This window comes from Struthio camelus, chromosome 6, assembly GCF_040807025.1.
Source record: "Struthio camelus isolate bStrCam1 chromosome 6, bStrCam1.hap1, whole genome shotgun sequence".
Lineage (NCBI taxonomy): Eukaryota > Metazoa > Chordata > Aves > Struthioniformes > Struthionidae > Struthio > Struthio camelus.
Window position 1 is genome coordinate 5272685 of NC_090947.1, and position 22874 is coordinate 5295558.

At 46.8% G+C, this 22874-nt stretch overlaps 1 protein-coding gene across 6 annotated transcripts in view; it reads right to left on the bottom strand.

Moving 5' to 3' along the window:
- VWC2L (von Willebrand factor C domain containing 2 like) overlaps positions 1-22874 on the bottom strand; it is a 55931-nt gene that overhangs the window by 25048 nt on the left and 8009 nt on the right. For 3 of the 6 annotated variants that reach the window (XR_011141792.1, XM_068947884.1, XM_009688689.2), the window contains exon 3: positions 9361-9490. Coding sequence is in view for 2 of the 6 variants with exons in the window: in XM_068947884.1 (XP_068803985.1) it covers positions 9361-9490 (130 nt within the window). In the remaining 4 variants the exon portion in view is untranslated. Of the gene's footprint in view, positions 1-733; positions 2542-9360; positions 9491-22874 lie in introns of all 6 variants that reach the window. The other 3 variants (XR_011141790.1, XR_011141791.1, XR_011141789.1) reach the window with 2 other exon arrangements.

Here is a 22874-nt window from a genome sequence, read left to right on the forward strand (position 1 = left end):
AGCAGGAGGAGAGAACTTCCAAGTGCCTTCTTTAATGCTAAGTTTTCTAAGACTTGCTTAGCTCTAATCTTTAATTCATATTTTCATCATAGTCTCTTTGCTCTGTAAAGTCTGCATTTCATGTAAAAAGAGCAGCTCAAACATCAATTATTTGACATAAGTCAAGCCCTTGTTACAGGTCCTCTACTCTACATATAATGTAGGCGCCAATAAAAGAAGCATTAAACATTCATTAAATTAGAAATACATGAAGACAGTGTCTGCCACTCTTCTCACACAGAGATGCCTAATAATCCCAACCTTCTAGAGGAGCAAAAGCAAACCCAGCTCTAATCCTTTTAGAAAGTCTGACCATGCAAAACACTGCGTTTGCCTGTGAGTCACCTGGAGATATTAGCGCTTGCAGGCCAGATCCTCAACTAGAGTAAATCAGAGTAAAGCAACTCTGCCAGCATTACGCCAAGTGACACTGGCTCAGGATTTGGCTCTAGGCCTCTCTTGCAGCAAAATGGTTTACAGCAACATAATTGGATAAAAATGTCACTTGTACTCTTTTAAATTACACCAAAAATCTGATTAGCTGCAGAATAAGTAACACCATGCCTATTTTAATTTCAGTATTGCCTGGGCTACTTGTGTTCTGCAAAAGAAATCTGGTTTCACAACCTGAACCTGGGATCTTTCCTTCCCCCCCCCAACCCCTAAACCCACTCCCTCCTGTATGAAATACTACCGTTGACGACAGTGGATTTCGAACCACCTCTGCACAGATTTGTGCACACAAATTTCAGCACCATTTTCCCACAGGGAAACAATCACGGGCGAGCAGATGCTCCTTCATAAATATTTCTGAGTTTAAAGAACAACGCAGACCATACAATGTGTTTCCCACGTCTCTGTGAGCTGTGTCCCCTTAATGAGAGCTTTGGAGCAGGTCCCATCCAACAATCGAGTTCTCGCAATCCTCCTTAACCCCCTTCTTGGTGCTGCCAGCAGACATTCATTTTGGGCTCTCCTGAGAAAGTACAGCACGGGTAGAAGCACGGTAGAAGCACATGGTTAGGACCTCAGGTAAAATTTGGGAGAGCGGCTTTCAGTTCCTGTCTGGCAGAGTCTTCTGCCTTGCGTCATCCATAGATTAACCTTTTCCTGCTTTGTGGGCACACGTGTGGGAAACACGACAAATGCTTGGGAAGCACGCAGCCGAGCTGCAAGCTCCAACTGGGCGGCTGTCCGGCGGCCCTCCCACCGCAGCACTCCCAACTGTTTTTTTCCCAGCAGGATCCCTGTTGTTCTTACGCTGTGTGGTCCAGCAGCCCCCGCTCTGTGTGAGCTCTGAGCTGTGTGATAAAGTTAATCACATTAACTGTTGCTCAGTTCATGTATTTTTTGTTCTCCAAATAGAGGCTTTTCCTCTCTATCTCCTCTTTTAGTCTCTCCTCCTTCTAAGCTTCAGGAGGTGGCAAATTCAACCCCTCAGTGTTATCCAGCATAAGGATGGCTAATTTTGGAAGGCTTAATCTCTATATACCTTCCCAAAGCTTTTCACCATTAGTAGACGACTCTTCCAACAGCCGTGTCCAAAGGGAGGAGGTTATGGTCTTGAGTCAGCAAAGCAGTTGCGCGCATGGATAATCCAACTGAGTGAGACTTCCAGAAGCAGTGGCAGGGCTAGCTCTTTCAAGGTACTCACACTCCTAGCTCTCATCACTGAATGCGGCACCTCCGAGCCTTTAACCACATGGCCCAAAGTGGGGGAGGTCAATAAGCTCCACTGAAAATCAATTACGGTGAAATTACTTCCCTTTAAAGGGATAATAAAGCAAGTACCGATGTATTTTATTAGCTCAGTGGCTACCTGGCCCAAATGTACTGTCTTGTTTTCAGTCTTCACCTTTTACCACCTTTTAAATAAATTATTTCTTCCTCTACTGGTATTCAAATCATTCTTTTAATTGAGCTAACTGGGTACCACAGTTTACATTCTTGCTGGCAAACATGAAAGGACATGATGATGATGAACAAGCAAAGAGCCTTGTCCTTTTTAGTCATTTTCTAAAATTTTCCTTGGCATTCAACTTTCTACAACCATTGCTGAGGCTTTGTTCCTATGAAAAGCAATCCAAACACCGGAAAAATGGAACCAGACTCCTGACCTAGGATGGCCGCATCGTATCAGCACTGGCGTCAGCTGCGAAACAACCGCCGGCCACTGAGCACTGGGCAAGCACTGCTAGAAGACAAGTAGGTCCTTCACGCTTTCCCCAGCGAACAGAGAGAGTTGGCCGAGTATACGGGAAGCCGGCTGGTGGGCGCAAACGCTTCACGAGAAGGACATCGTGGCTATGCTATGCTATCAGCTTCGGTCTCCAGGGCCTAGGGAGAGGTTTGTGGCGTCCAGCAAAGTCCAGTTGGGGGGATAAGTCTTCCTCTTGGCTGGTCACAAAGAACTTGCATCTGCACAATCAATCAGCATATTGCATAGACTTTGACTGAAGGGGTTTTTACTGCAATCTTAAAATCTGGCCATTTCAGGACTTCCTGAAATAAATTAGAAGAGGATTTAATTTAGTTTTCTAAAGGCATTTCCCCATGGCTCCAAACCACTGTTTTCCATAAAGTAAAGGAATCTGAGGTCTTCTCTTGTCCTCTTGCCACATTTTCTGTGTCATCTTTATCCTGCAACAGTTGTATATAATCAAATGGCAGACAAAACATCCTGTCCCCAAAACCTTCATTTTTTTCCTCAAACTTTTAATAATTTTTTTCCACAGCTCATTGATTATTTTGTCACTAACCATGTCAGAAGCAGATGCTTTCCAAAACAGTGACCTGGAGATTCAGTGATCCAAATCTTGCAGATAAATAACAAGCTGTGTTTATGCAATAAAGCATAGGTAACTTAATATCCAGGGACTGGATTATTTGATATTAAAAACTTGGCACATTTCAAGATATCAGCTAATTTGGAACAACAGACCCCACACGGAAAAGCTTTTTCTGTCAACAGAGATTAACACCGTGTACTGCTTACAGTGGTTAATCCATTATCTTCACCTAAAATACAGTAATTTATGTTTATATGGAGCCTTTTGTCTCCCAAAATGCCAAAGGGTTTTGCAAACGAAGCACATCACTGCATTGCTCCCTAACATGATCCCCGGGCCCTGATTTGGTGGTCTTACTGATTCAGGAAGAAGAGCTCTGCTCATTGACTGAATCAGCAAAATCACTTTCCGTGGCATCTTGATTTTCTTCTGAGGCCTACCCACCCAAGTAATAATCGGTATTAACCCTGCTTAATTTATGAAAGGAAATGAGATCAAACGGCTGAAGGAGTTTAGCAATGCAGTCAATTAATTAATCTACTCTTATCTCTGGAGAACGAGGTTCAAACGTAAACGAGGAATCGGAAGAAACTTGGAGACTGTGAGCTGCTCTGTGGTGGCTTTTTGTGGAGGTCTTGAGACCTGCCATGACCCAAGAGAGCAGCCGGGGTGCTCAGGAAGGGTCTCGGGGCTGGCTGCTGAGAGCAGATGGTGAAATGCATGAGCACAAGGGATGGGACCCATCCTCACCGACGCGCTGAGCCTGTCCTTGCAAGCACTGGGGGACTCCACCATCTCCCAAGGGTCTGCCAGGAAACCATCAGACCGGAAAGTCTTCTCCGGCCTCCCAGCGGACCACCACCAACACAGCTTCCACGTGGCGTGTGGATGAGCAGGACGGAGTGCAGAGGAGACCTTTCAGAGCGTGTCACACCCTTGCCTGGTGGCTGCCTGCCCGCACTTATATGGGCTGTCCATCACGCACGCTTCCTCCCACGTGCCACCTCTAGCTCTCCTGCTCCTCTATGGCGCAGCTTCCTCAAAGCTACGAGGAGGCAAACTGCACATCTTTGCAGCCCTTGGGGACCTCCAAAAATCTCCTGCTTGGAAAAAGCAGGCTATTTTTCCATAGCCTGCTACAAACAGTTTGCTAGGAAAAGGCAGCCTCGAAGGTCAAAACCCCGTGTTGCTGTTTGCTGTAGCAGCATGCAAAATTCACTTAGGGGCAAATGTAAAGCTTGCTTGCTTGTTAACGGAAAAGCTGCCCTCGGTTTCTGCGGGCTTTGAAAATCCTCGGGGATTTTCTGGGCAAAACACACTCTGTTACAGGAGGAGCAGAGCAGGGTGCAGCATGCTTATTTCAAATTAACTCAGACCAAAAAATAATGAGCAGCGAGTTTATATTCTCAGTAAATTAAGAGAGAGGCTTAGGCAAAATGTGGCTTTGTATGCATGGAAATAAATTATTATTTACTTTCTTTTGTGCTCATGCCCTCAAAGATGGAGATATTGGTATGAAATTATTAATATTTATAGCATATTAGAATAAATACCCATAGCAGCTATGCCTGAATACATGCTATTTTACCAAGGTAAACTCTGTTGAAGGTCAAAGGGGTTTTTGCTTGTGTGTGGTGGGCAGGATCAGCTCCTTTATTCTGAAATCTGTATCAACTGAGATAATTTAAAACTTTAATTAAAGACTCAGTGACAGCTTTTCTATGAAACGTCTTTCTGCTGCCCAGTATTTCATCACGAACGTCTCCAGAAGCCCATGCGAAAGTGAGTAAGCACACGTGCCGGGAAGTATTTCATTGTGGGCATGCTAGCTTTTATCTGTCTTGTTGTGTAACTAACTCTTTTGTTGCGGGTTGGTGGCAACAAAAACTAAATTAAAAGCAACGCCAGACCCCAAAAGAGAAATTGATAATACTTATTTGGTTCATCCCTCAAGAAAATGAAAATGCCAAGGCAAAGTCTAATATTTTAGCAAATGCATTAATGTATGTGTAAATGGGCGAAGGCGCCTTTGAAATGCTCTGAAAAGAATTTCACACTTCAGAGAGGGGAAAAAGAAGTTAACAATTCTATTGCAGCATTTACTGGATTTTTAAAATTAATTTTTGTGACACAGCTGTGCCATAAAATCCCCTCGCGATGATGAATTTTTGCTAATGTTGAGATTATTTTTGGAAACAATTCTGAAGGAATTGTAAAATCAGGAGAGCAGAGGCCCGCGGGAGCCTCAGGTTGCCCTTTCCCTGCCTTCCCTCACCTCTAGTCTTCCCTCAGTCTCAGCTGAGATTCTTTTAATTTGAAATTGCAGCTGGCTTTTTTCTTCAACAGAGCAGCAAAAGGGGAAAAGAGGCAGAAGTGCCACGTGGCTTCATGAAGCTGAGCCGCTTCGCAGCAGCAGGCACAGATCACCACGCTGCGCGTTCAGCCTGACTTTGGAGGAAAGACTGCCCAGGCCACCCCAAGGACTGGAGACCATCTCCGCTCCCTCCCAGAAAGGGCAGATTGCAGAGCTAGCTCTGAAAACACAGCCCTGGGCAGGGGGAAACGCAATGAATTTTGCCCTTTGCACACACGGGTTTTCATGATCTACAGGCCAGATTTGTGCCGCGTTGGAAAAGAAGAGGAACTCATTCGATCTGGACAACAGTTTAAACCTGACTAGAAGACTTGGCAGGTAACAGGCTGGAGATGCCCCCCGCCCCATCCTTGCATCCTCTCCAGACCTCCCCAAAGGGCTGAAGGAACCCTCAAGAGCAACCTCGCAGCTGGGTGTAAAGAAGGCCTTTAAAATCCACACGTCCCCCGATAACGCGACCCGGCCCCTTGCTCACTTGGTAAGTGGGGCAGAGCCTGCCGCCACCGAGCGAAGCCTGGGGGCACGATCACCAATGAGCCACGAGCCGCACGGCATGACTCCAACAAGGGGACACATGTACTTCGGTGGATGGTATTACACACAGCCTGGAGACAGCCAAACGCTGTCCCATTCGGCACAGGTCTAGGTCTCACGCCGATTGGCGTTACTTCTGTAGCGCAAGCGGTGCGATGGCAGCGGTGAGCAATCTTCTGGAGCAAGCAGAGGTTCGGAAATGAGGAGTTCAGAGTGAGGTGAGAAGACTCAAGGAGGTAAGAATAACTCCACACAGGCAAGTCTAGCCCTAGCTGTAGGAGGACTGGGGCCTCTTGGGGGATTTTTGCTGGGACAGGCTTCGCTGCGCTGGCTTTGGCGTGAGCAGGGGGGGATAGATGTTCTCACCGAGCCGCACGAAAGCCTGTGGGGCAGGAGGAATAGCGCAGACCGTGGCAGTCATCGGCTTGATTTTAACAACAACGGGCAAGTTTTAGAACACATAGAGGACAGAGTTAACAATAGCTGACACACTTTTGTCTGGAGAAGTCACAATGACTAGAAATAACAACTCGGGGCCATAATTTTGCGGTCTGTCACTACCAGGAAACGTGAAATCCAGTGACCTTTCATCTCCAAGACAGAAATGCTGTACAGCACCTGGAGCCATCGCCCTTAAAATTTACTCAGACAAACTGGATCATGGGACATGAACGAAAAAATAGTCTCTCCCTCCCCTACCCCCAAATTTTAGCCTCCCGGTGAACTCTGCCTACTATACACGCAATGAGGTATCACTTGCCTAGCAGAGCGAGCTTTGCCCGAGCTACACTGCATTTAGGAAAGCACAAGATAACAATTCTATTTCTTTTGACAATAAAGAATAAATCTCCAGAGCCACTTGTTCAGACTCTTCCTAAATGATGGCAGAGGAAGGCAATTGATATTGGCTTTTTATGAATCTTCAGGTCAGGTATGTTAGAATCAACAGATTTTTGCATTAACCTCACTGCTTCATAGCACTTTTGCCCTTGGCAAGACATGATTAAGAAAGGCATGGAAATCTATCTGAATGTATCGAGAGGAAATTATTCTCCACTTAATGGCAGCAACAGCTAAGCAAGCAGGCAAGCCACATCGCTAGCAAAGCAAAGCAAGTGATGCAGGGGTCATGTTTTAACCCAAAACAACGATTTTCCTCACCAGAATTTTAAGCTTTTCAATGAGGATTTGCACCACATGTTGCTCTGGGGAGTAACTTTTTTTTCCCCCCCATAGCTATATCCCCACGGCTCTTCTGTTTGCCAGTCTAAAACGCTGACCACATGGGTTCAGACTAAGCTAAAATCTTTTCATCAGACCAAGACTTTGCACTGCAACTGTCTTCATTGCTTTGGTAGAAAGCAAAAGCTACTGGATGGAAGGGGAAAAAAACAAATAAATTTAAGAAAAAAAAAAAAAGGGGAGGCTTCACTCAGTGAAGCAGGCCTGTCAGACCGTTACATTCAGGCATTTGTGAAACCCATCTTTAATTGAGCCGCCGCAGCCGAGCGCCGAAAGATAAAATCTTGGTCTCGGGATAAGTAGACAGCTTAAAGCATCGCGTTCCTCATTCATTAGGACGTGTCTGAGGGATGTGGAGGGGGAAGAGACAGCAATGTCTGTCATTTGCTTGCATGAAGTTCCCAAAACCTAAGAGGGAAGCACACGGTGCGCTCAGCAGCAGAGCCATGCCGGAGAGGAATAACCAAACCTGCTCATCAGGTTCCCTGCGCCGGCGCCTCCAGCCTATCTTGGTGCCTACCTATTTCTATCACTTTGGTGCCTCTTCCTTAACTGAGTGTTTTATTTGTGAAGGCTAAAGTCAAAATCGCAAGCCCTGCTCCGCCATTGGCCAGCTAGCCCCAGCTGCAGCAGGGGCAGCGGACACCACCGGGCTCGCTGGCCGCTGCGCTGAGGTTTGCTGCTCCCTGCCCAGCTGGGGGGTCACCGCTCATCCCCACGGCAGCCTGGGGACACAGAGACCACAGCACCACTCCGTGCAGACACGCTCCTCAGCCCACAAAACGCTCCCGCGGCCGCGCCGCTTCTCGCCTCCGTCCGCCGCGCCACTCGCTCTCCCCGGCCGCAGGGACCGAGCTCGCCAGCGGGCTCGGGCTGCGCTTAGGGTGATGACAGAAAGTGCTTCCCTGTCTGAAACAGATTTCGGAGAACTTTATACCAAAGTCATTCTTCAATGAGGCATGAAGCAGACGGGGTGGCGGGGGGGGGGGAGGAATCAGCAAGTCCTGCCATACTCGGGGTACAAGGACTAAACTAAGTCCTGTGCATGCAATAGGAAAGCAAAGGCCAAATACACGAGCCGTGTTCATCCCGGTATAAATGAGCCTACGCTACTGCGACAGACACCAGGATGGCTAATGCTACGCCTTCCACTTAGCTGCCTGCCTTGCTACATCCTTCTTTTGGCAATCTTGCTGCATCAGATGGGAAACTTGGTACCCAGGCTCGGCGGGTGGTCTGCAAAGATGGTGTGGAGAGCTGGTTAAAATGCCTTTTCTTTGACGCTCAACAACAAAGCAGCACCTAATGAAACTTCCTGCGAACATTTTTCTGTTTTTCAATGGAAACAGAAAACTCTAAATGGAAACCTTAAAAATATTTTTGATTACAAGTCAAGGTTTAATATAAACCTCTGCATTTCAAGTAATGTTTTTGCTATAATTATGTGGACTGCTGAGAAATTTGCCAATTCTTTCACTAAAAACATTTCGGATTTCAAATTGTTTGCTTTCTCTCTGTTTCAAAGAGCAGAAATTGTGCTGAAAATGTTATTCCTCTGTAAACATTTTCATTCTGGATCTAAAAGCAACCATTACTCTTTTACACCCAGTGGCAGCGATGTACGTAAGAGGACATACGTATGGATAGGGAAGCCTGAACATGAGAAGATTGAGTCTAGGCAGCCATTTCTGTGAAGAGGTTTATGTGAACCTAGCTCACCTCTTAATTTGTCTACATTAGGAGAAAGCTGTCCTTCTCCAGAGCAAAATGTGCTTTGGGGTGGTGGTACAGTCTGACCACGGAGACCTTTTGAGGAATGGATTTACCTTCCAGAGGTATTCCTGAATCTGACTCCAGTTCACGGACCAGTTTCAGCAGCACAGCGAGGGCCAACGCTACAACGTTGCGCAACGGGGACCCCAGCACCTAACTCACAGTGTTATGGGCTTGGCCAGTCTCCTCCTGGCCCCAATGGGAGTTTTGCTGTTGATTCTCCAATGACCTTACATATAACTATCCCTTCCTTAATTTAGGGGCAAAGGCTCCTCTCTTTTCTTACGTACTTGATTTTGTGTGACACTACTTACGAGAACAGAGCCAAGACATGAAATGACCACCATCAATGTGAGGACCCGATCCTACAAGCCCTTACTCAAGTCAGCAACCCCATCAGCTCCAGTAAGAGGACACAAGCCAGGAAGGGCAGCCTTAATTTTCACAGTTGCAAGCTTGTAACTGAAGCCCACGCACAAGGAGAAGTAAGAGCCCCAATGCCAGGCTGTGCCAATGGAAGCAAATTTCCTGGCAATTCATGGGTAACAACATTTTAATAAAATATTTCCTTTATATCCCTTTGTTAAAGCCAATACAGTACTTTCTTACCATTTTTGCAGACAGGACAACACTGTTCTGGTTCATAGACTGGGTTGACACATTCAGGAACTGCGCAGTCTGCTACAACACAGTGAACTTCATTGCTGGGCTCACAGCGACACCATTCGCATGGCGAGGGCTAGGAACAAATCTAAAATTAGCCCATTTCCTCCCGTAGCTCGCAAGTTTGCAACATTTCTATCTTGCCATAAGATAAACACATCAGCGTTTAATACCTCTTGACTGTATTCATTCGTCATGGGTAATACAAATTAACCTATAGACAGCATAGCAACATCTCAAAATAGGCAACCAGAACATTAAACAAACCAATGAGCATGATATTTGTTTTTGCACAGTAGGTGTGGGGTTTTTTTTGCAGCTCTTGTCAGACTTTCGCTCCTTTGGGTAAAAAGACTGAGCTGAGCCGCTAGGTCTCCAGCAGGCCCAGGGTTGACGGGGTGGCACATGCACACCTGCCCCTGGAGCTCTCTGCTCTACTCATCTCTTGTCATCTAGCACATTCGGTCAGGAGCAGAGCCAGATTCCTGGAAGATCAGGAGCTGAGGTTCCTCTCAGAAAGGGCTGCACAGAGAAGGACAGAGTGATTTTCCGATATATATTCATACCACACTTAAGACTGCCACTGCCAGTAAACCCATGACTCCTGGGAAGGTGCTGCTGGGGTGGCCACCAGACTCTTGGTGGGGTTGCACTTCCACCTCTGGAGAGCCGCTACACTTTTCAGAGCAGAGGATAACAGTGCTGTTCTTGGAGGGGCAGTGACATTTTATTCTGCGTTTGTGCAGCACTCGCATCAGGGGCCAGGAAGCACCCCCTTAAAATAACCTTTAGGTCTGGCCCTGGCCCCGCTCCTGGTGGTCTGGGAGCAAGTGCCTCACACTGAACAGGTAAACAGTCAAGAATATGAATGATTCCACTGAAGGCAGGGAGTTTGGGATTAAAATACCCAGATGAATGGTTCCATGTCAGGTCCATCAATTTAAACAAGACTCTGTAGCTACCCTGCAAATGGTAGAGAGTTGTCACTGTCTTGCTTGCTAAGAAGCTGTGGAAAACTGCTAAAAAGTAGCGAGGTCAGCGTCTTAAGGTCCTGAGTATCCTTACAGGTGCATGAGGGAGATGACAGCATGGCAACAGAGCTAAGAAACGACAAAAAAGAGAATCTGAAAGGAAAGTAACTTCCTGTCAGTACCTGTTGGTTCGATACATAACTCTCAATTCCTCTGCAACAGTAGCTCCCATCGCTAATACTTGAACTAGTAGCAGGTGGGTATTGGAGTGAATTCTGCTTTCTCTTGCACCGATGGAAATCTGCAGCAATGGGAATTCCTCCGTAGTCAAAAAAAGTGAAATGCAAATGAAAGGAGGTCTTGTGCCCTTGTGTTTCAGACCTCAGTGATGTCGTACGCTTCTGCAAGACAGACACAACCTCCCGAGCCCTGGTTTTGGCAGGTAAAAAGCTTTTCAGCTCACCTCTAAGAAGCTCCATATGTCTCGAGTCAAATAATTTATTCCCAGGAAATTCATTTCTACCTAAAAAATGCACTAATTAAAGCTTCCCTTGCTTTGTCTCAGCGTCTGCAGTCTATAATTCCCATCACCTTTCATTTGCTCACAGCTTCGGCAATTCAGATAAAATCAGCACTCCTTGAGCAAGGAAAGAAGTCTGTGGAGGTGGAATTCCTCTCCTTAATTATCTTTCCTTGTTCAATCCTGCTTTGATTTCTGTCTGAAGCACCAGGAGTCTAAATTCCTTTGACTGACATTTCTTATTCAAGGCTACTTAATAAGAAGAAACAATACAGAAGAAAATAGACAGAACTATTTGCTGAGGGATCAATAAGAAAATTGCTCCTTTGTTTTTACTCATTTTAATCGCTAATTATATGGAGTGGTAGAACCAGATCTTATGATATATGGAGGCTTTCACTGACACGTCCTTCAGGACTTTCCTCCCTCAGCTGCTCCCGTGGCCGCAATGCTAAGGAGCGTTTCCAGCACTGCAGCCCAAGCTACTGCTTGAAGAACATCAGCAGATACAGAAGATGCCTCTGAACTGCGACTGAGTATCTGAGACATGATATCGTTATCTTTCGCTTTTGTGTTTTGAGTGTAACGCTGACAATAGCGCTAATAATAAACCATGATGTCGCCTGACACTGAAAGCAGCTTTCCAGGAGGGAGGAATTGTACACTACTATGAGAAGGAAAGCACAGCTTCAGCTGCACAACCAACGAGCAGCCAGCAAACGAAAAGGTGGCTTAGGCACTAACGAAGGGCCTTTTCTCAGCCACCTCCTCCTCCCCATCTTACCGAGTTCAAACGGCTTGGCCTTGCCTCCAGGACTTTCCTTTATCTGACCACTTTGTTCATTTGCCAGCGCCTCCTACTGTGCCTCCACCCCCATGAGTCACTCCAGCCTTCCCGGCCACTTATTTTACGAATGTCGCAGCAACTTCTCCTGCCAGACGTGCTTTGGGAGCTGATTTGCAATCCCCTGGCCCTTTCAGAGAGGACTTTGCCCTGAGTGTGCTGAAACACTCAAGCATCTTATCTTTTTACTGCTGTCCACAGGCTCTGCACCCCAGCTGTGAATCTCTCCCGGAGCTATACTTCTTGTGGAAAGACTACGGGACGTTGGCCAATAAAGTCCTCCATTTATCTACGTAGACAGGAGGGGGACTGAGCGGGGAAAGGGAGAACTGGGAAGGAGCACAGGAATTGGGAACCAGTGAAAGCCCAGGTCTGGGGACTGGGGAGCCCAGAACTGGACACAGTACTCCAGGGGAGGCCTCACCAGGGCTGAATAGAGGGGCAGGATCACCTCCCTCCACCTGCTGGCAACACTCTGCCTAATGCACCCTAGGATCCCCTTGGCCTTCTTGGCCACAAGGGCACACTGCTGGCTCATGTTTAACTTGTTGTCCACCGACACTCCCAGGTCCTTCTCGGCAGAGCTACTTTCCAACAGGTCAGTCCCCAGCCTGTACTGGTGCATGGGATTATTCCTGCCTAGGTGCAGAACCTTGCACTTGCCTTTCAAGGTATGTTTTGATAAATGGACCCATCATTAAAACCAGAGGAGTGAACTGGGCCCTTTTCTAGAAGGTATTAGTATAGTATTTTGACTTGGGAAAACCGGTACAAAGCCCTGAAATTCCTGTCACCCGATGTTTACGTGCCACAAGTGTGAGGAATCAAACTCTCAGGGGAAGTGGTGAGGAAATACATTCCTTGATGTCCTTGTAAGTGTGGAGACCAAGTCTAGCCAAGTGGGTGGGTAGTAAACGTGACCAATGCCTGATCACCACTGAATGGCTTCTGAGAACTGATTAATTGAGAAACAGAATGCAAATGACCTTCTCAGTCTCAGCACTGACCCTGTTTCGCCTCCTCTACTCCTAGTCACTTCAAGAACACCGAAGGAGCACAGGGATACAGTTCCTAGACACTCCTGCTTGCAAGCCACACATAAGATGATGACCCAACTTCTGTTTCAACCTCTGGACTTTTGATCTCAAGGAGGGCTGTGACCTCGGGTTTGGGAGTTGTTGGCAGGGAGGTTCAGTTCCTCCTTCTTCTAGGAGACAGCTCTGCCCCACACATGGGGGAGGCAGTGGGAAGAAGCCAGAGTTCATTCGGTTTCTAATGGAAAACCTTAGTCTCAGGTGTTGTCAAATGGGAAACATCTGCAGTCAATGGAGTTCATTAACAAAGAAGGAAGGAAGGAAAATTAAAATAGAGAACAGAGAATACACATGGCTAATAAAGATTTTATGTGCACGAGCACATAATGATAAACTTGATAGATGATATAAACAAACGAAAAAGGCAACAAAGGAAACAGAATGAGAAATAAGACACCCCCCCGAGCAGGGGAAATTGGGAAGGCAAATAAGATGTGGATACCGTAGCTCCTCATCTTCACTCTTGCTCCCATACACACACCAGCTCCCTGTCATTTCTACTCTCTCTTTGGCAGCAAACGCCAACATACGTAGGAATTATGCTCGCTAACCCGTCACCCAACTACTCCTCACAGTGGATAAGGGGCTCCCTCTCTCTTAAGGCCTTGGGCATCACACGGGTTCCTCTTCAGTCAACCACCCGTTTCCATAAAACACACAGAAATTTCATACCCCTGAGAGCTCTGCTCTTGAAGACTCTAGCAGGCCCTCAAGTCGTCTGAAAGAACGGGCAGACAGACGGACAGATTGCACGATCAAAGATTTCTTCAGAAAAACAGCCCGAAACACCAATCCTTCCCAAAGTTGGAGGAGCGTAAATAAAGTGGAAAACTCAATTCAAATCTCAGTGTCTAAGTCTACTTTCTTACGCTTTTCTCCAGCTGAAGAGATTTGAATCAAGTAGTTTCTTAGACAGAGGAGGCAATCACAAAAATAACCTGTCACACCAAACTTCCGGTTAAGATTTTGCAAGACGCATCTACAAGACCTGTGCCTTATGGCGTCTGAGACATGCAGCCTAGCCATAGAGATTCTCTTGGCCCAAAAACTTACTGAACTTCATCCGTATTTCACAAATCGCCTGTGCCTCGTCCACAACCACAGCATCCTAGGCCACCTCTCTACTCTCCCAAACACGTCAAAGATTTTCCTTTAACATGGAGATTGCCCTGCAAACGCTTATTACTGCACGTGTCTCACGTGCTTCTGCATAAACACCTTTAGAGAGGTGGGCAGGGAGCTATTTCCCTAAGACAAATGAGAAACTTCAAAGATGACATCTGATATTGATACTTTCTCTGTGCTTGTTTGTTCTGTCATTCAGTGGCAATTTCCCTCTGACTTTCTTTCTTTCTGCAAACTATAACCGTTTCCAGGCTACCTGTACTGCTGCCCCTCCCCAGGCTCCCAAGCACACCCATCTCAGTCCCATGTCTGGGCTGCCGCTTATCTCAGAGCGGGTTTTCCCTGTCTGGGACAGGGCTCCTGCAGGCTCCTGTGGCGAGTTGTGATTATTCACCAGCTTCACTCAGATGCAGCGCTGGCAGTTTATGCTCCTCTGGGGGCTATGAAAACAGTGGCCACTTTCCAAGCAGCCTTCTGAAAGCGAACTCATATTTGACACCAAAGTATTTTAAGAGAGAGTGGATCTTAAAACATTAAAACAGATCACACACAGGCCTGTTACTTCTTGAGACTTCCCACTGTGGATTTATAGACCAACTCCTCCTGATTTCTTCCAGTAACGTTTATCACAGCCACTTACTCAGACTTTGGACCCCTCCTAATCTTTCCAAGAGAAGACTGTCAATGATGTGGTACTTTCTCCATATCTGAGCGTTCAGCCTTGTGGAACAAGGTTTACACCCTTGTTGGAGCTAGCACGGAGGCTGCTCAAAGCAGCAACAGCAATTCTTGCGATTGCCCCCTAGTCATCTGTCCTGAGATCCAGTTACCTGGATTTATTGGGCTGCTTTCTTCCTCCTTCTTTCTACACTCTCCAGTTCAGCTTGAAGAGTATGTAAGTACAGGAACGTCTCATAATACCATACTCAAGGACTTTGAGTCATTGACCAGGTCCCACAACGTGCTCATGAAAGGACTGCGTCCTACTGCATTTTGACTACTGCACAACAGCTCTTTATCGATTAGAAAACAGCTATTAGCAGACAACTACAGAGCAATACAAACTTGTAAACTATTATGTCACAACTACTTGACATTTCTTTAGAGGGAGGAAACAGAAAGGCTTCATAGAAGTGTTTACAACCATCCAATCACTTTACAATAGTCTTGTACTGATCAGGCAAGGGCTGTTCAAGCTTAGAAGACAACCCAAGTAGTCCCACTAAATTTAATATATCTGCTATCAAGGCCTATGAGGCTTTTCAGAGTCAAACAGGTATGTTTACCAAATGGTCAGAATGACTGGAGAAATTTGCTTGGTTGACTGGAACAGAGAAATGCACCTGGGAACTTTATTTCTAAGCCCCACAGAAACCCAAGGACGCATCACGCTGGAGCGAATGCAAAGCAGATTTCAGGCCTCTCAGTATCACTGGGAAACTTAATCAGGCATGTTAGCCCCCACCTCCATTAACCACTGAAAATGAAATGGTGCATAAGTATATGCATTTTCTAGATACTATTGCAAGGGGAAAAAAAAAGCTGCTTTTCACGGTAATCTTACTGAATATGAGATTGCTGTGTTTCCTCCCCCCTTTAAAATCATGTTAGAAAAGACGTGCAAATGCCTTACAAAGTAGAAGACACAATCGTCTCCATTTCTACTGGTATCAAGGCAGTTTGGAACACAATACATCTAACCCCTTCCTTCTGGATGCTTTTCTCAATACTGCCAAAACTTTGCCTCTGTTTTGCATCCACTAGTTGTACCTACACGGGTGAGCACCGTGGCCACCTCCTGCCTACGCGTCCCAGCTCACCAAAGACCCTCGCTGCTGCCAAGCTCTCCATCTCTTAGTTTTTGAGAGAGTTTGTACCAGCACTCCTATAAACAGTTGCATTCAGCCCTCCTCCTCAGTGACTGCTGGCATCCTGCTTTATGCAGATAAAACAGCAGGAAAAGCAGAGAGATGTAAAGTGAAGTCTGTCAAATTGTGCACTTCTGTCTTAAGAGCGCCTGTAACTTTTGACGACACTAAGGACAATGGCAATTCTGATGGAAATGATTTTTGTAGCTACTGTTTCAGGTGGTGAATTTATTGGTAGGAAGTAAGAAAGGGGAAAAAAAGTTAAAAAAGGGCCTGATGAATAAAATCGGAGGTAAAAACAGTTTCTGCATTACAGCTGAGGTGGGACGTTATAAACCAGGAGATACGGATAAAAAGGAAACCAGGAGAGCATTCATCGAAGATACTTCTGAAGTTGAAATTAGAATCACTTTCATTGTTATTGAAATTGCCTTTGATCTCAGGCAGATTAGCAGGAGACTGTAGGAAAGTTCAGAGAATTGTCTTCAGCTGAGAAATTTTGCAGATGCCCAGCTATGGAGAACAGTCTAGTTAGTGAGAGCCCCACCTGAAGTGCAAGACTGGATCAGTCCACAAGGACAGGACATTTGTCCTCTGGACTGGTCTCTTTGACCCTGCTATGCCCCTCATTATTAGCAGCACATAAATAACTGTTTAGGTTGCCAGCACAAGAACTTACATGAGACAAGAATTATTCCCTTAACCTTTTTGTCACTTACTTAAAATAAAAGGTTTCATCCATCCAACCAGTGGAGACATGGTAGCAATTACACTATGGAAACTATAATGTCTTGGACTTTCCATAGAGGGAAAGTTGCTCAAATGAAAAAAACTGGTGAGTGATTACAGGCAATAACACAATCACAGAAAATGCGATCAGTTAGCAAATGATTTCTCAACAGGCAAAAAAGTGCTAAATCATTAACTGCAGGGAAAAATTGGACTTGTATCCTACGTATCTGGAAAACTAGTAAGACTGCAAGAACTTTTGCCGTGCCATCCAAAAATCTGAAAGTGCTCGGACCATACTACAGATTGGCCAAAACAAGGAGTTGGATTCCAAGAAGAAGCAGAAGTTGAGGCCGAAGGGAGCATAGAGATGCTGTATTACCAAGGGCCCTCCTCCATATACAAACACACTAGCTTTTCTAAATATAAGCCTAGAATGCAATGAGAAATGTCTTGCTCATCTGAAAGGGCAAGGGAGAGACAAACATCACATAAACCATTTTCAGTAAACGGTGACTCAGTCCTATATTCAATGCAGCCACATCGCAAGGAGGTCAAAGACGACTTGCCTGTTTTATTAGCCTGCAGATGCTGCAGCTCTCCAACCAAAGCTGGATTTTGGTTGCCCCTAACTGATGCCTGGCTATCCACAGCCACCAGAGGCTTTCCAGGCAGCTGGAAAGAGCAACGACAAAGTGGGCTGGTGACCAGGCTTTGACTCTGGAGATGGAAAGGCACAAAGATGCTGCAATACCTCCAAGCTACATACAACACCTCTCCTCCCCAGACCATGCCTGTCCATAGCTGGAGACAACCACACTGCTCGTGCTACTCTTTTGTAAAAAATCCTGGGGAGCTACCGAGGACAGATAAACTAGATGAGGGGGAGAAACACAGAAGAGGTGCATCACCACGGGCATCGGACGTTTCAGCTGCGTGAAGGCATTAGCTTTGCATTCTTCCATTCGCCGTGGGCCACCCAACCTGGTGGGTTTACAAGGCTCCTGGAGCCGCCTCTGGGTCTGGAGAGTCATTCCTCAATTAGCTGATGGAAAAGAGATGAACTTGAGCCGAGCCAGCCTTGGCCCCTTTTCGTATCTGCAGTCTGGCGGTTGCTGTTCTCCGCTGAGAGCAGCAGTGGAGCTTTCCGTAACAACATGACTCTGCACTTCTTTTGTAAGAGCATTCCCTTTGTTTTGATATACGTCTCATTTTATTCCTGACAATAGCTGTACCTCACATACCCTGGGGCTGAGGGGACCGGAGGTTTGTATTGCTTTAGTGATAATTTTTACGATTCTATTCCAAGAGTTTTTTAGCTTGGCTCTGCCCGGCGCGCAGGGAACAGGGCTCCTTTCTAAAGGTCACCGATTGGACAGCTGGGCCTTACACCGGGGTGGGAGCACTGCTGGACTGTGCGACGCACAGCCCGGCACGGACACAGAGAAAACATTTGTGTATGTTTTGCATTCGTTCGGCTCCTTTTTAACATCAACAGCGTAACTGCTCCCAGCTGGCAGGCTTCCAGCCTACACCGCTATCTGTTCCCTCGCTCTCTGTTCTTGCCATACTAATGAAGGAGTCACGTTGAGGCGAAATCTGCCTGGAGAAGCACGGGGGCAAGAGCAGACGAGCTGAGACCCTGTTCAGAAAGGTGATCTCTTTGCCCGGTGCTTTCTCGAGATCTGAATCTGCTGTTTCCTTCTTCATCTATGCCAAAAGACGGGAAAAGGTGGCAGGATCCAGCTCTCTACACTGATAAAATCCTGAATTTATATTAGGGAGGTACATATCACGCAGCTATCACTGGAGAGGAGAACTGGATCTCAGTCCTGGTCCTTCTGCAGTTTCCTCTGTCTGGATCATCAGATGCACTTTCCACACCAGATCTCAGCAGGTGCAAATCAGTGTAATGCTACTGAGGTAGATTTACACCCGTGAAGGATTTGGCCCAATGACTGATTCCCATGCACTCGGAGGAAATCACGTCTCTCTCTTTTACTGGGGAGATACCCAGAGGATGGCTGTTTGGCTGAGCTGCAGCCAGCCTGCTTTGCCTGAAGGCAAACTCTGGGTCCCCAAACAGCTCAGGCAGCTGGAAATATTCCTCTGGGAGGCGATTCTGGCTTGGTCCAACGCAGTCAAGGGCAAGTGTGAGCTCCCCTTGCTCCGTGCACTGCCCTGCCCATGTCACAGTGCTGCATCCCTCCTAGCTTCAGCGTCTCGCTCGGTTTGGTTTCCCTTGCACCCTAAGGGAGGCTGGCCCCACGCACCCCACTAGCGTAGCATGAGCTTCTGCTTCCCAGTGGCACACCAAAAGCGCTCTCTCTCCTTCTCCTCACTGAGGGTTTCTAATGGAAGTTGCCTGTGGTTTGCTCTTCCCCATGCCGAAATGCTACAGCTGGCGGTGAAGGAGCCACACCAAAACTGAGTGCAACTTTGGGTGCCCTGATAACACAGTGTTGTCCCAGATGGACTCCAGAAGCACTGTCACTGCACTGAGAGCGGTGTGAGACTTATGGCATCTTGAAAACTACTATTAGACAAATTCAGCGCAGCCACGAGTCTCTAGAAACCAGATTTATGCTCCCTCTTCCCCTGGGTCCCTTGCTGCTTTGGGAAATGCCTCTGACCACGTTTTTCCCCCAAAGGAGCAGGTTCTTCCTGAATACATTGCTCTTGGCCACGTACGTTCAGCTCAGGATTCCCTCTGTGATCACAGCTGGAGACATGCGATCTCCTCCTGCCAAGAGCTCATTACTGAGCTCTGCTAACGTGTGCTGGCTGAGTTTATTGACTGTTTTTTCTTCCAAGGAAAGACACGTTGGCTAAACCTGAGTCTAGAGCTGAAGAGAGGTTAGGAGCTCGTTTGCTTTTTCCTTTGTGTTGCTGATGGCACAGGAGCTCAAGAGCGATGAGAATCTTCTCCTCACCATCTTTAGACCCTGATCCAAAGCCTTCCTAGCCCAGTGGCAAGTCTTGGTTGCATCAGTGGATTGAAGCCAGGTTCGCCCAAATGTCTCTTGGTTTTGCTGGGTCTTTGGTTTCCTTTGCTTCTGAGCACCGAAAAGCACCTCACTTGTCCCAAGCTTTACACCAGCATAACTTCCAAATGGGCCAGCTGCGACGCATGGAGCTGCAGCAGCTGATACCAGCAGACAACCTGACCCACACAGCTCTTCACTACCTGGTACTATGGAGAAGGTCTGAGGCAGATAACCCTCTCCTGCCTCCAAGGGTGGTGGTAGCGGGGGCTCCAAAGGTTATAGTGAGGGATTTGAACAGCCAAGGGCAACATGGAAAAGACTGCTGTGATGATACACACCGAGCTTTGCGTCATCCCATGGACTTTGTGCAGTAGGAAAACAGCCCCCACGCGTGCTACTGGCACACAGGCCTGGCAGGCGAGGCTGATCCCCAGGACTGTCCTTTATGAACAGGCTGGAAACATGCAGGAACCCTGCCACAGTGTCTGGATACCACCTCTCCGCCCTGGCACGGGAGAGGAGAGTCACCTGCAATCAGCTAGCTTTCCTCATCTGGGTCTGGGAGTTATGGAGGAACGAGGATCTGTTCTTCTGCCACACACCGCTGGCAAAGGGACTACAATGTCATGGCCATTTTGCACGCAATTTGACTCCAGCAGCGAATAAGTCATTGGGAGAAAGGCAAAAGTTTTCATTCCAATGGCCATTGCTTATAAATTACGAAGAGAAAAGCCAGCAGGCTCGGGGAGCTTTCTGGCCCTCAGGGGATGCTATCACGTTTGGCAATGAGCAGAAACAGGGGCGGATGTGATAGGGAAAAGGTTTTTTTCGTAGAAAACAGTAGACTGGGGTCTGCTAATACAATGGGAGCGATGGGTTCTCCCAACGTGAGAAACCTTTAGCCACCAAGGATGACCACAGATAACCTGACTGAGAGACTTCCTGCTGTGAGTAGCTGTTTCAAATCCTAACGCTCCTCCGAGCATATTGATTTTAGTGCAATCCCAAAAGCGCTATCTCTGAACAGGACCACAGAACAAAGACTAAGGAAACCTACTGCTACATGCCTTTTTATTTTGCAAGTAGAGTGAACGTTGTCATTAGATGACTTATTTAATTCTAGCCTTAAAAACAATAACTAGGATAATTACCTAATTGAGCACTATTTCTAATGAATGCAATTCTGCGTAAAGCACATTCCAGGAGCAACAATCAAACACCTGCACTTCCACTCGCTTTCTTAGGAAACACTGCTCTAAAAATGTCTCGCCAATGACACAGCAACATTTCTGCGGACTTTTTGTTCCCAAGCTGATGACCTGAGGACTTCACACTCCCCAGCCCTAAAGAAACTCTTGGGTGACAGAGGTGGACGTTGTTTGGGCAAGCCAAGGGACAAACCCTTCTCTCCTTGGCTTCACTGGGCATTGCCAGGCCTGGCAATAAAGCCTCAGACTCTATTTTACCACTCTTGGAAGGACCCAGTAACGCTGCATGTAATACATATCCCATTTTCTTAACAGCGTGGCTCTAATGGCAACGGAGGGGATAGGAAGTGCCAGGGCCTCTTCTCTGGCTGTGCAGATATATTCATTTTTTTCTTTCAGTAACTCCCTGGACAGCCCCCAGTTTTGACAGCAAGCAGAACCAACAGCCTATTTCCTGGAGCGAATATCTGAGAGCACGGCCATAGCTTTGGCGGTACAAATGTTGGGCACATGCTCATTCCTGTGTTGTACTTACTGGAAAAACACCAGTCTCTTGGGCATCCAAGGGATGCAGGCCAAATCCTGCACTGCTCTCCCACAGAAACAACGGCTGGACTGTGATTAAGACACCCCGCTCGCCCTTAACTCCTGGCTCTGCCACAGTGCCCCCACGCGAGCCTGGGCAAGGCGCTCACGAAAACAGATGCCTGGCAGGTGACTTTGAGTCCTGACGATGGTTTCGTTTTGGGTCTCCTCTATTTCCACGGTGAGCTTTGGAGACGGTATTTGTGGGCTGCACGGGGTACAACCGAGCTCTGAGCTCTTTGGGCCTCGCTATATTACTGTGACATGGCGAAACAACCACATGAAATCTTCAGAGCCAAACTCTCAGCACAGCCCATGTTCTTTTAAATATTATAATAATACATTTGTGCATAGTAATATATATGTTATAGAATCAGCACCTAAGTACATAATGTATTTGAAAATAGGCATCATTACAGATCAATACGTGACATGCCTATCCGTTTTGGCATGTATCTTTTTGTACGAATTATGACAGAACTACAGTAAGTCAGTAATTTCAGATGCCTGTGCACAGACATTGTCACTGTAATTTTGCCAGGAGGGAGATAATAAATCCTACTTTTCCATCTGACTGATGTTCTGTTTCCCCTGTCTGATTTCAATGGCTGTACGCTATCTTGTGAGCTGGCATTGTTCATGCCTCCTTTTATTAAAGCACAGGCACGATATTGAAATTTCTTTTGTATTATGATTTTCTAGCCGTACGTGAAATTGCAGAACACACCGGGGGGGGGGGGGAAGCCCCATTAGTCTGAGTCATAATAACAACAACAACAACAACAATAAGAATAATAATAATAACAATAAGAAGGCTGCACACATCTTGGAGAGCAAAATGCTAATATTAAAATCGGGACCCCATGCTGACCCGGGCTAGTAATCAGTTCCTTGTAATTTATGAGCAAAGAACTGAACACTCCTCGCGATTTGGATCACTGGCTAGTATACTACCAAAAGATTTCAATAATGTTTGTTCTTGCAGCTATTAGCTTGCCATGATTTGAGTGCTTTCCAAGAGTCACCAGGAAGCCGAGGCCAAACACTCATACTATTAGAGGAGGACAACTCGGTAACGAATCTTTTTATTCTCCACACTTGGGTTTCTTTTTTTTTTTTTTGTGGCCTAATGAAGCTTCTCAGATTTAAGATGTCGTATTTCCGCTCTCTCACGCTGATAAGAAACACCAAAAACACGCTCCAGAGCTGCAACTGGATAATTCAATATCCCTGGAAGGGCTGAGTGTGAGATGGCTGTAGCGATCGCTTTTCAAATTAAGCATGCAGCCAAAATCCCCCTTTAGCACCCACACTGCACAGGCCTGCTGCAGCTCACGCACGCGAAGCGGGCGCAGAGCTCCTCTCAAAATCGACGGGAATTCGGAGCGGCGAGAGCGCCCAGAGTGGCTGCGGCGACTATTCGAGCAGCCCACTGCAACACCCCAGCCACGTGGACGGTTGCACACATCTCCTCCTTCGCCTCCCCTTTCAAACCGGGGCTGCAACTAAATCCGTTTTGCACCAAACAG